The sequence below is a fragment of the Tachyglossus aculeatus genome, chromosome 21, assembly GCF_015852505.1.
Source record: "Tachyglossus aculeatus isolate mTacAcu1 chromosome 21, mTacAcu1.pri, whole genome shotgun sequence".
NCBI classification, from domain to species: domain Eukaryota; kingdom Metazoa; phylum Chordata; class Mammalia; order Monotremata; family Tachyglossidae; genus Tachyglossus; species Tachyglossus aculeatus.
Window position 1 is genome coordinate 5,791,517 of NC_052086.1, and position 13,574 is coordinate 5,805,090.

At 49.1% G+C, this 13,574-nt stretch overlaps 1 protein-coding gene across 1 annotated transcript in view; it reads right to left on the reverse strand.

Annotated features, from left to right (window-relative positions):
• The window catches only part of LOC119941870, a 130,734-nt gene that overhangs the window by 70,105 nt on the left and 47,055 nt on the right, over window positions 1-13,574 (reverse strand). The window contains exons 3-4 of the mRNA XM_038762392.1: window positions 1,415-1,512; window positions 1,219-1,314 (exon numbers count right to left, since the gene is read on the reverse strand). Coding sequence (XP_038618320.1) covers window positions 1,219-1,314; window positions 1,415-1,512 — 194 coding nt within the window. The remainder of the gene's footprint in view (window positions 1-1,218; window positions 1,315-1,414; window positions 1,513-13,574) is intronic.

Below are 13,574 nucleotides of genomic sequence, written 5' to 3' on the forward strand. Positions count from 1 at the left end.
TTGATGCAAGATTCACACCTAGAAATCAATCGTATTTATTGGGCGCTTACTGTGTGCAGAGCACTGTACTAAGCGCTTGGGAAGTCCAAGTTGGCAACATCTAGAGACGGTCCCTACCCAACAGTGGGCTCACAGTCTAAAAGGGGGAGACAGAGAACAAAACCAAACATACTAACAAAATAAAATGGATTAGATATGTACAAGTAAACTAAATAGAGTAGTAAATATGTACAAACATAGGTAGAAATCATCCCAACCCCACGGGGGACATGGTAAGAAAACCCAAAAGGACTGGAAGAGTTTGGAGAATGGCACTCCCCGCTGAGAGAGGAAAGGGGCCGCCTCTGATCAGGCTATGAATCTCCCTCAAGTGCTCAGCACAGTGCTTGGCAGAGAGTAGGAGTTTAATACATGAATCACCTATTATAAACCATTCGTTCATATTCATGTCTGTCTCCCCCTCTAGAATGTAAGCTCACTGTGGGCAGGGAGCATGTCTACAAACTCTGCCCTACTCTCCCACACGCTTAGTACAGGGCTCCACGCCCACCATAAGCACTCGGTAAATACCACTTACATTGACTGAGTGCTTACCGTGTGGGGAGCCCTGTACTAAGCGCTTAGGGGAATAAAATACAGAAGTGTAGACACATTCCCTGCCCCTAATGAGTTTACAGTCTGGAAGAGACAACTTTCATTGATGATGATACCCTCCATCGCCCACCTGACTCCTCTGTGCTGGCCGGGGGCAGGGACACCGGCCACGTTTCAGTGGTCCGCGGAAGAGCAAAATGTTGCATGCCCCTTCCCCACCCCCCTGCCTCAGAAGCAAGGGAACCGGGGGCCTGCCTCAACAGTGCTTCACAAATAATAAGCGCTTAACAAATACCATGATTGTTATTATTATTATTACCATTATCATTATTATTAATGGGGAAGCAATGTGGCCTAGTGGATAGAGCCCAGGCCCAGAGTCACAAGGATATGAGGTCTAATTCCAGCTCTGCCACTTGACCGCTGTGGGACTTCAGGCAAGTTATTTTACTTCTCTGGGTCTCAGTTCCCTCATCTGTAAAATGGGAATGTGAGCCCCGTGTGGGACAGGGACCGTGTCCAACGTGATTACCTTGTGTCTACGCCAGTGCTTGGAGGAGTGCCTGGCACAGAGTGAGTGCTGAACAAATACCATAAAAAAGAAAACTGTAAAAATCAATTTACCGTGTTTCGAGGGCTGATTCTTCATCCAGTGGGACTGTGAGCCAGGTGACAGCCTGCTCCAACCGGTCCATGCCGCTTCCTGATCGACATCTGCCCCTAGGGAGCGTAGAACAACAAGAAAATGGAATTTCCATATGTCTCAGCAGCCTCCCTGACTATCCCATTCACACTCTCCTTCTTTCTCACATGTGGCTACCTGGGATGTTTGCATCCAAGAAGCATTTTAGCTTGCCCACTTTGCTCCCGAAGCTCACATCTTCCTCTCTTGTGGTCAGACTGGCCTCTGGGAGCCCGCTGTGAAATAACAAAGGGATTGTCAGTCAAGCCTGGAGCAGCCCGGCTCTGCAGAAAAGCCAAAGAACCCCTGGATTTTTGCCGTGAAACAGGAAGGGAGAGGCAGGATGGAGGGGCCTACAAGGAGCCTTCAACTTGCTATCTTGCTGGTTTCCTCAGGATTTGTCCACTGTGCTTCAGGTCTCCTAAATCATCAACTCCTTCTCTCCACGTCAGCCCTTCAGTGTGCCCCGATGTCCATCTGATCATAGCCTGGAAGAATCCAGAACCACTAGACTACCTCATTACAGGCAGGGAACGGGTTTGCTAGTTCCGTTGTATTGTGCTCTCCCAAGCGCTTAGAACAATGCTCTGCACACAGGGAATGCTCAATAAATACCATTGATTGATTGATTAGAAGGACAGATCAGGCACCGATAAGAGAACATCAGCCAAACACAGGGTAGAGGATTTTTTTTTTTTAATGGATGTTAAGCACTTACAACATGCCAGCCACTGTACTAAGCTAATCAAGTGGGACGCAGTCCATGGGGGTCACAGTCTTAATCCCCATTTTACAGATGAGGGAGCTGAGGCCCAGAGAAGTGAAGTGACTTGCCCAAGGTCAGAAAGCAGACAGGTGGAGGAGCTGGAATTAGAATCCAGGTCCTTCTGACTCCCTGGACCATGCTCTGTCCACTAAGCCATGCTACTTCAATTTCTGACAAATTGCAGGGATGCAGAAAACCAAAAACCCAGGTAGAGAAGTGGAAGATGAAGAAGAGGAGGAGGAGGAGTTAGAAGAGGGAGAGGAAGACGAGGAAAAGGGTGTGGAAGAGAAAATGGAGGAAGAGGACGACCATTTTGGGCCGGAAACTCATCTGCCAATCCTGTTGTATTGTCTTCTCCCAAAGTGCTCAGTACAGTGCTCTGGCCATAGTAAGTGTTTAATAAATGCCACTGTTTGACTGAAGAGAATGAGAAAGGGATGCTGAGGAGTGAGAGGAAGAGGAGGAGAATGAAGAGGAGGAGAATGGGGAGGAAGATGTGGAGGAGGAGAATGAAGAGGAGGAGAATGGGGAGGAAGAGGTGGAGGAGGAGAATGAAGAGGAAGAGAATGAAGAGAAGGAGAAGAGGAAGAACAGGAGAATGAAAAGGAAGAAGAGAATGAATGAAAAGAGGAAGAGAATGAAGAGGAGGAGAAGAAGAGGAGAATGAAGAGAAAGAAGAAGAGGAGGAAGAAGAGGAGGTGAATGAAGAGGAGGAGGAGACTGAAGAGGAGGAGGTGGAGAAGAAAAATGAAGAGGAGGATGAGGAGGAGAATGAAGAGGAAAAGCTAGAAGAGGAACAAGAAAAGGAGGAGGAGGAGGAGATGAACGAGGAGAAGGAGGAGGAGGAGGAAAAAAAGGAGGAAGAGGAGGTGCACAAAAAGGGGGATAAGGAGGTGGGGATCCTGAAGACCAAACTTTGGCCAAGTTTCTTTCCCTCCCTTGCAATCAGAAAGATTTCCATCCAGAACTCATGAAGAAGTGACATTCAGGAATGATCCAGTCTCAGGAACGAGCGGAACCTTGGACACCAGGGTCCTGCCAGTTAGTAGCTCCATCAAAGAACACCGGTTATCACGAAGATCATGAACCCGAAAGGACAAATACAACGAGAAAGATGTGCCGAAGACGCATCGATGCATGGAGGTCCGAGTCAGCCCCAAACCTCCCTCTGCCGAAAGAGGATTGGATTATCGTACAGGACGTGGGCCGCAGAACGTAAATGAGACCTCCAGTCTGAGAACCGCTGCATTTTGTGTTCAGGTGCATTGAGGGTCAAATGTTTCTTTGGTTTCCTCATTATTTGCTCTGATTCTCGCCTGTCATTAGCTGCAGCAGTGCTGAAGAAAGCTACATAACAAAGGCTCACATCAATGGAGCTAATTAATTGGATTAATGGAAGGGCAGGACAAATGAGCTCCTGGCTTGGATAATTTCAATGAAAACCCCGATACCAACCCCCAAAGTCATTGGAATATGGATGAGGCAAATTGAGTTAAAATAGAGGAGATTTGCTGCATTCATTAGCCCGCCCACCCTCTGAAGTAGTTGTTTAATATGCAAACTATTAATATGCAAATCGGCACAAATGAAAAAGTGTGATTTTTTTTTTTTTTGTTAAACTCCGTTACACTGCCAGCTGCCTGGTGTGAAAGGGAATGCACTTGCGTGTGGGCGCAGGAAAAAAGGAGAAGGGCCTGAGATCGTGTATGTCAGAAATTAATTAAAAATCGTGCCGGGGACGGATCAAACCTCTATCGGTCAGGCCCCGGGAATTCAAGCGGGAGGGCGACGCAGAGGCTCCAAGGGAAATGGATGTTTTCCACGGCGCTGAGGAGCGGCTGGGTGAGACGGCCCAGAGGGCCGCTTTCTTCTTCACTCGCGCCTTCCGCCGTTTCGGACTTTGAGTCTCAGTTCCAGGCTGCCGGATGGGCTGCGGGGGGTCTCTAGACGGTTGGCTCGTTGCGGGCAGGGAACGCGTCTACCAATTCTGTTCTGTCGTCCTCTCCCAAGCACTTCATACAGTGCTCTTTTAGACTGTGAGCCCACTGTTGGGTAGGGACTGTCTCTGTATGTTGCCAACTTGTACTTCCCAAGCGCTTAGTACAGTGCTCTGCACACAGTAAGCGCTTAATAAATACGATTGATGATGATGATGATTGATTGCTCTGCACAGAACACTTAGTATGGTGTGCCACGCCGCACATACTATAGTGCTCCGCATGCTAAGGAGCAGCGTGGCCTAGAGAATAGAACCGGGATTGGGAGTCAGAAGGGCACGTGATAAACTCACAAACAATTTTCTGCGGTTACCCTATCCAGAGGACGTTCCTCCGTGGGGTACACCTGACCTCCACCCCGACTTTCTCGCTCTCCCTTCTGCCCCGTCTCTGCACTTGGACCTGGGACCTTTGGACATCTGATATTCTCCCTAGGGACTGTCCGACTTCAATATGTTGTTATCTACCCTAGCACTTAGAACAGTGCTTGGTTCTTACTAAGCGCTCGACAATTATAGCATCATTGTTATCACTATTATTATCATTATTATCATCGTAATACCTTACAACGGGATCGGTCACAGTCCCTCTCCCGTCCGGCGAATCGGCTCACAATACCACAGATGGGGGCACCGATGCTCAGAGAGGTCGAGTGACTGGCCCAAGGTCACACATTGACAAGCGACTGGCCCAAGGTTGCTGGCTCCAACTAGCCCCAACTCCACAGCACTCGTGTACACACCTTTATGTTATATATTGTAAATGGCTTATTTATTCATATTAACGTCTGTCTCCCCCCTAAACCATTAGCTCGTTCCGGGCAGGGTACGGGTCTGCTACTTTTGTTGTATTGTCTTCTCCCAAGTGCTTAGTACAGAGCTCCGCAAGTAGTAAGCGTTCAATAAATAACATTGATTGATTGATTGAATAAGCTGCAAGACCCTTTCCGGAAGGCCAGCAGTACTTGGAAAGTTGATCCGGACCCAGGAGAGTCCAAGACACCTCACACTGCTCAGTGAATAGATTTCTCTGTTGGGTGGTTCACCTTTGCTGAGAAATAATAATGATAATGATAATGATGTTACTTGTTAAGTGCTTAGTAGGTGCCGAGCACTGTTCCAAGTGCTGGGATAGATGCAAGCTGATCACGTTGGACACAGTCCCTGTCCTACATGGGGCTCACACTTTTCATCCCCATTTCACAGTTGAGGTAAATGAGGTCCAGAGAAGTGAAGCGACTTCCCCAAGGTCACACAGCAAGCAACTGGCAGAGAGGGGGATTGGAACCCAGGTCCTCTGACTCCCAGGCTCGGATTTTTTTCCTCTAGGCCACGATGTTTCCCTGGCTGTGCCTTGGCTAAAGGCAAATGGGGCTGTTGCCCATCCCCACTCCTCCCTTCCCCCCAACCCCTACCAATCAATCAATCAATCAATCAATAGTATCTATTGACACAGGGCGTTGGCAACCTAAGAACCGGAGAACAGGTCGGCCTGAATCTGGGGGCCAGCTGGGTTTGCCATCTGCTGGGGAGTTGCACCCCGTGCCTCAGTCTCCCCCCGCTAGGACCACAAGATGTGGAAGGGGACAGTGGCAAGGAGATGAGACCGGGAGACAGACCTGAAGCCCCATCCCACCTCTGCCGCTGGCCTGCTGTGTGACCCTGGGCCAGTCACTTGACCTCTCGGAGCATCGGTGCTCCCATCTGTGGTACTGCGAAACGATTCGCCGTATAGGAGAGGGACTGTGACTGACTCATTGTAAGGTATTATGATGATAATACTGATAATAATAACGGTAATAATAATGCTATAAGTGCTTAGCAAGTACCAAGCTGTTCTAAGTGCTAGGGTAGATGATGATAATAATAATAATAATAATAATAATAATAATAATAATGGGACTGGTTGAGCGCTATGTCCCAAGCACTGTTCTAAGCGCTGGGGGGGATACAAGGTAATCAGGTTGTCCCACGTGGGGCTCACCATATAGGAGAGGGACTGTGACTGATCTCATTATAAGGTATTATGATGATAATACTGATCATAATAATGGTAATAATAATGCTATAATTGGTAAGTGCTTAGCAAGTACCAAGCTGTTCTAAGTGCTAGGGTAGATGATAATAATAATAATAATAATAACAATAATGGTGGGACTGGTTGAGCGCCATGTCCCAAGCACTGTTCTAAGCGCTGGGGGGGATACAAGGTAATCAGGTTGTCCCACGTGGGGCTCACCATATAGGAGAGGGACTGTGACTGATCTCATTGTAAGGTATTATGATGATAATGCTGATAATAATAACGGTAATAATAATGCTATAATTGGTAAGTGCTTAGCAAGTACCAAGCTGTTCTAAGTGCTAGGGTAGATGATAATAATAATAATAATAATGGTGAGACTTGTTGAGTGCTATGTGCCAAGCACTGTTCTAAGCGCTGGGGGGATTCAAGGTAATCAGGTTGTCCCGCATGGGGCTCATAGTCTTAATCCCCATTTTCCAGATGAGGCAACTGAGGCATAAAGAAGTGAAGTGACTTGCCCAAAGTCACACAGCTGGCAAGGGGCGGATTAGAACCCATGACCTCTGATTCCCAAGCCTGTGATCTTTCCACTGAGCCATGCTGCTTCTCTGAGCCACGCTGCTTCTCAAGAAACAAGATAATGGGGTCGGATAGTCCCTGTCCTACATGTGGCTTACGGTCTAAGGTGGAAGGTGAACAGATATTTAATCCCCATTGTACGGATGAGGAAACGAAGGCAAGGGGGAGTGACTTGGCAGAGCCGGGATTAGTACCCAGGTCCTCTGACTCCCAAGCCCACAGTTGGTACGCAGTAAGTGCTTCACAAATGCCACGATTATTATTTGGGGGGGCAAGGACTGGATCGGATCTGCTAGTATCTGACAAGCCACACCCAGGATTATTATTATTTAGAAAGGAAATTCCTAGGGCCTCACTCATTCAGGCAGGCAATCCCGCCTTGGCCGAGAAGCCTAGCCCCCACGCTGTCTACAGATGTTTTCAGGAACCTATACATTTCCAGATTCAGCCAACCTTTTCACGCAGGAATGAAACGGCCCCCTCACTCCCTCCTCCCACCCCCCGCCGCCCCGGCCGCGGCCAAGCCAAATGGTTTCTCCCAGAGATCAGGGGTCACCCAGCCATCAGACCAGCCCACCCCCATCTCGAGGGGTGTGGGGTTGTGTGTGTTTGTTTTCCACAGCATGGCTCCAGCCCCGCCAGGGGCAATCAGCTGCCCAGCTTGGTCCCCTCTGATCGCAGCTTGATGCACTGGAGAAGCAAACGAAGCCATCACTCTGTTTTGACTGAAGTCTCCCCCCGCTGCTTCCCTTCCTCTGTCTTCCCCCAGAATCCGCCTCTCACCTTGAGAGACTGTTCCACTCCAACCCCTCAGAACACCCGGAATGTGCCATTACCGGGCCCGGCTTCCAAAGCCTCGCCAGACGCTTCTTTTACAACTCCGGCCCCTGCTCCCTGACGCTCTCGGTTGGCGCTCGCGACGCTCCCCGCACGGGCTTTTCACCGCCGGCTCATTTCGGACGAAAGACGAACACCCAAAAAACTGCGCTCCCGTTTCCGATAGGATCGCCAGCCTTCCTCGCTGAAATGGGGATCTTCATTAACCGGCTCCTTGAGAGGAAAGCGCGTGGGGAGTTAGATCCTTCGGGATCTCCCGCTTCATCTTTTGTGGCTTGAATAAAGCCAAAGGGATGAACTTCTGGCGAAGCGACTTTGCTGAAGGTTTTAGAGACGCGGCATGGCCTAGGGGATACAGCTCGGGCCTGGGTTCTAACCCCAGCTCCGCCACTTGTCTGCTGCGTGACTTCGGGCAAGTCACTTCATTTCTCCGGGCCTCAGTTCTCTCATCTGTAAAATGGGGATTGAGACTATGAGCCCTGTGTGGGACAAGAACTATATCCAACCCTACGAACTTGATATTCTACTCCGGAGCTTAGTACAGTGCCGCACATAGTAGGCGCTTAACAAATACTACAATTATTATTAGTAGTAGGAGTAGTAGCCAGAGCAGTAGCAGCAGCAGCAATGATGGAGGTCAAAGGAGCAACGGCGGCCAGTACTGATAGTAGCAATAGCAGCCACGGGAGCGAATGTTCCACCAGCAGCAGTAGCCCTAGAGGTAGCAGGAGCAGTAGTGGTAGTAGTAGTAGCAGCAGTAATAATAATAAGAAGAAAGGCATTTTTCAAGCACTTACTATGTGCCAAGCACCGCTCTAAGCGCTGGGGTAGACACAAGGTATCAGGTTGTCCCACGTGGGGCTCAAAGTCTTCATCCCCATTTTCCACATGAGGTCACTGAGGCCCAGAGAAGCGAGGCGGCTTGCCCGAGGTCACACACAGCAGACAATAATAATAATGGTAGTTTTCAAGCACTTACTATGTGCCAAGCACCATTCAAAACGCTGGGGTAGATACAAGGTAATCGGGTTATCCCACGTGGGGCTCACAGGCTTCATCCCCATTTTCCACATGAGATCACTGAGGTCCAGAGAAGCGAGGCGGCTTGCCCGAGGTCACACACAGCAGACAATAATAATAATGGTAGTTTTCAAGCGCTTACTATGTGCCAAGCACCGTTCTAAGCGTTGGGGTAGACACAAGGCAAATCGGGTTGTCCCACGTGGGGCTCACAGTCTTCATCCCCATTTTCCACATGAGGTCACTGAGGCCCAGAGAAGCGAGGCGACTTGCCCAAGGTCACACACAGCAGACAATAATAATAATGGTAGTTTTCAAGCGCTTACTATGTGCCAAGCACCGTTCTAAGCACCGGGGTAGACATGAGGTAAATCGGGTTGTCCCACGTGGGGCTCACAGTCTTCATCCCCATTTTCCACATGAGGTCACTGAGGCCCAGAGAAGCGAGGCGACTTGCCCAAGGTCACACACAGCAGACAATAATAATAATGGTAGTTTTCAAGCGCTTACTATGTGCCAAGCACCGTTCTGAGCTCTGGGGTAGACACGAGGTAAATAGGGTTGTCCCACGTGGGGCTCACAGTCTTCATCCCCATTTTCCACATGAGGTCACTGAGGCCCAGAGAAGCGAGGCGGCTTGCCCGAGGTCACACGCAGCAGACAAGTGGCAGAGCCGGGATTAGAACCCGCGTCCCCTGACTCCCAAGCCCGGACTCCTGCCACTGAGCCACGCTGCTTCACAATAATAATAATAATAGCAGCAGCGTCGAAGGCAGTTGTAGCAGTTGCTACAGCGGCATTTGCAGAAGCAGCGGTAGTAGCAAAAGCAGTGGCGCTAATAGCGTGGCTCAGTGGAAAGAGCGCGGGTTTGGGAGTCAGAGGTCATGGGTTCGAATCCTGCCTCAGCCACTTCTCAGCTGTGTGACCTTGGGCAAGTCGCTTAACTTCTCTGTGCCTCAGTTGCCTCATCTGTAAAATGGGGATTAAGACTGTGAGCCCCACGTGGGACAACCTGATCGCCTTGTATCCCCCCCCGTGCTTAGAACAGTGCTTTGCACATAGTAAGTGCTTAACAAATGCCACCATTATTATTATTATTATTAATAGCGGGAACAGCAGCAAAAATAGTGGCAGGGGTAGCAGCTGCAGGAATAGCCTAGCGCTAGTAGTAATAATAATACAGAGGAAATGTGTTCTACTTGTTCCGAGGCTCCTACAGTGTGATGCTGCCATTATCTGCTCTAGCCTTCCACACCCTCCACTGTCCCTGTCACTTCGGAACTGCTTCCTGGATTAATGGCTCTATGAAGGACTAATTCTTAAGAGGGCGATGTCTTTTGCCGGCGAGTATTGATCTTTGTCAACCTTACCCTGAAAGAAAGAAAATATTGGCTTATTTACAGGAGGGAGTTCCAGCAGCTGGCAAGTCAGCCCCAAGATTCACGGCGGCTCCGGGCCCCGAGAAATTCGGGAGACCGAGGGCGGATCTTTTTCCTCTGTCAAAATTAAGGTCCCTCCAAGGCCAAGGCCGAGGGAAAGATTCGGACGGGTGCGGGTGCAGAGTTTTCCACAGGCTGACGGAGCCTCGTGGACGGGACCGGATCTGGATCAAGGAAGGAAGCTGGGGCGAAGGGAGGCCACGGAATCCCCAGAAATGCGCCTGTGCTCTTGGAGCTTCCTCCTCTGCACCTCTTGGAATAATAAATAATAATGTTGGTATTTGTTAAGCGCTTACTATGTGCCAAGTACTGTTCTAAGCGCTGGGGTAGATGCAAGGTAATCAGGTTGTCCCACGTGGGGCTCACAGTCTTAATCCCCATTTTACAGATGAGGGAACTGAGGCCCAGAGAAGTGAAGCGACTTGCCCTAAGTCACACAGCTGACAAGTGGAGGAGCCGGGATTTGAACCCCTGACCTCGGACTCCAAAGCCCGTGCTTAATTCAGACACTTCTGGGGGACAGCGGGACACAATGGCTAGAACCCGGGCTTGGGAGTCTGTAGGATCTGGGTTCTGATGCCGGCTCTGCCACTTGTCACTTCACTTCTCTGTGCCTCAGTTCCCTCATCTGGAAAATGGGGATTAAAGACGGTGAGCCCCATGTCGGGTAGGGACGTTATTCAACCCGATGACCTTGTATCTACCCCGGTGCTTAGTACGGTGTCTGGCACACAGTAAGCGCTTAACAAATACCATGATTATTATTGTCATTATTACTGGGTGAGCTTGGGCAAGTCACTGACCCTCTCAGGGCCTCCATTTTCTTTCTGTGAAATGGGGATAAAATAGTTATCCCTCCCTTAGACTGTGAATCCTGCATAGCCAGAGATGGAACCTTTTCCAAAGATCTTGCTTCTAGCCCAGCTCTTGGCAGCATGGTCTAGTGGAAAGAGCCTGGATCTAGGAGTCGGAGGCCCTGGGTTCTAATCCCGGCTCTGCCACTTGTCTGCCGCGTGACCTCAGGCAACTCACTTAACTCCTCTGTGCCTCGGTTCCCTCATCTGCAAAATCGGGATTCAGCCCCTGTTCTCCCGCCAATTTGGACTGTGAGCCCCGTGTGGGACCTGATTATCTTGTATTACACCTCAGCGCTTAGTACAGTGCTTGGCAGGCAATAAACGGTTGACAAATATCACAGTTATTAAAAACCCTTCACCACGTGACACCGGTGCTTACTATGTGCCAGGCACTGTACTAAGGGCTGGGATAGATACGAGGTGATTGGGTTGGACACAGTCCCTGCCCAACATGGGGCTCGCAGTTTCAATACCCATTTTAAAGATGACATAGCTGAGGTCCAGAGAAGTGAAGTGACTAGCCGAAGATCACCGAGCAGACAAGTAGCGGAGCCGGGATTAGAACCCAGGGCCATCTGACTCCCAGGCTGTTGCTCTATCCTCTAGGCCACACTGCTTCCCGATTAAAGATACATTTCCTATCCATCAGTCAAAAGTATTTTTCAAGCATCTACTGTGTGCAGGGCAGTGCCCTAGGCTCTCGGGGGAGGCCTTACAGAATAATAATGATGGCATTTATTAAGCACTTACTATGTGCAAAGCACTGTTCTAAGCGCTGGGTAGGTTACAAGGTGATCAGGTTGTCCCACGGGGGGCTCAGTCTTAATCCCCATTTTACAGATGAGGTAACTGAGGCACAGAGAAGTTAAGTGACTTGCCCAAAGTCACACAGCTGACAATTAGCGGAGCAGGGATTTGAACCCATGACCTCTGGCTCCAAAGCCCGTGCTCTTTCCACTGAGACACACTGCTTCTCAACAGCTTCTCTCCAGAAGCACAATCAATCAGTGGTATATATTGAACGCTTACTGTGTGAAGAGAATGCAGTTGCCGACTTGTACTTCCCAAGCACTTAGTACAGTGCTCTGCACACAGTAAGCGCTCAATAAAAACGATTGAATGAATGAATGAATTGCTCCCTGGCATCAAGGATCTTAGAATCTGTTCTGGGAAGACGGACAGGCACAAACGATTCCCAGCTGGGGGGAAGGAAAGGGGGGGTAAAATTCTCATCTCCCCATTCTTCAGTCCCCCACTTCTGGATCACCTACGTGGCTCAGTGGAAAAGAGCAGGGGCTTTGGAGTCAGAGGTCATGGGTTCAAACCCCAGCTCCTCCAATGGTCAGCTGTGTGACTTTGGGCAAGTCACTTAACTTCTCTGTGCCTCAGTTACCTCACCTGTAAAATGGGGATTAAGACTGTGAGCCCCACGTGGGATGACCTGATCACCTTGCAACCTCCCCAGTGCTTAGAACAGTGCTTTGCACATAGTAAGCGCTTAATAAATGCCAGCATTATTATTATTATTATTATTATTCAGTCCCTCACACCTAAGCCCTGCTGCTCTTGCTTCCCCTCTTACCCTTATAACACTTATATACCCCGACTTATACTTGGTTGTTTCTCCCTACCTGCAACTTATTTTAGGGTCCGTCTCTCCCTCTAAGCTGTAAACCCCTAATCCCCAAGGTCACCCAGCAGACAAGGGCAGGCACTGTGTCTCCTATTATCCGACAGATGCTTACTCTCCGCATCCTCAACGCCTTATTGAAGGCATGTCTCCTCCAAGAGGTCTTCCCAGACTAAGCCCTCATTTCCTCCTCTCCCACTTCCTTCTGCATCGCCTTTGCATTTGGATTTGCTCCATTTAATTCGCCACCCCCGACTCAACCCCACAGCACTTGATGTTCGTATCCGTCATTTACTTGTTTATATCATTGCCTATCTCCCCATTTAGACTGAGCTCACTGCAGGCAGGGAGTGTGTCTACCAACTGTGCCATTTTAAACTCTCCCAAGGGCTTAGAACAGCGCTCTGCACACGTTAAGTGCTCAATCAATACGCTAAAAGTGACTGACTGATTATTATTTCTATCGCACTCTCTCCCAAGGACTCTGTCCAGACGAAGCACTCAGTTAATACTAATCAATCAATCAGTCGATTGTATTTATTGAGTTCTTACTGTGTGCAGAGCACTGTACTAAGCACTTGGGAAGTAAAAGATGTAATGACTGATTGAAAAAGGCTACAACTGATGGTAGCAAAAACATGGAGATAACTACATGGGTGGATAAATGGACTAATAACAGTAGCATCTGGAGATAAATAGATAGTCCAAATCTATAGTGATAGATGGTTTCAGTGTTCAGGATGAATGTACACACACACACACATACACACACACACACACACAAACGTGTGCAGGGGATTGATAGGACAAGAGGAGGTGGGGATTAATCAGGGAACGCTCCTTGAGGGTGGTGGGCACCCTCCATTGATCAATCAATTGATTGATTGATTGATTGGTGGGATTTGAGGAGTGCTCAGTCACTGACTCTTGGGTCTCTGGGCCCTGCCAGCGTTTCTTATGCCAAGCCTCAACCACTTTCATGACTAGGACATCATCATCATCATCATCATCAGTCGTATTTACTGAGCACTTCCTGTGTGCAGAGCACTGTACTAAGCGCTTGGGAAGTACAAGTTGGCAACATATAGAGACAGTCCCCACCCAACAAACTGCCAGGTGAAAATAAAACAAAACAAAATCACTGGTTC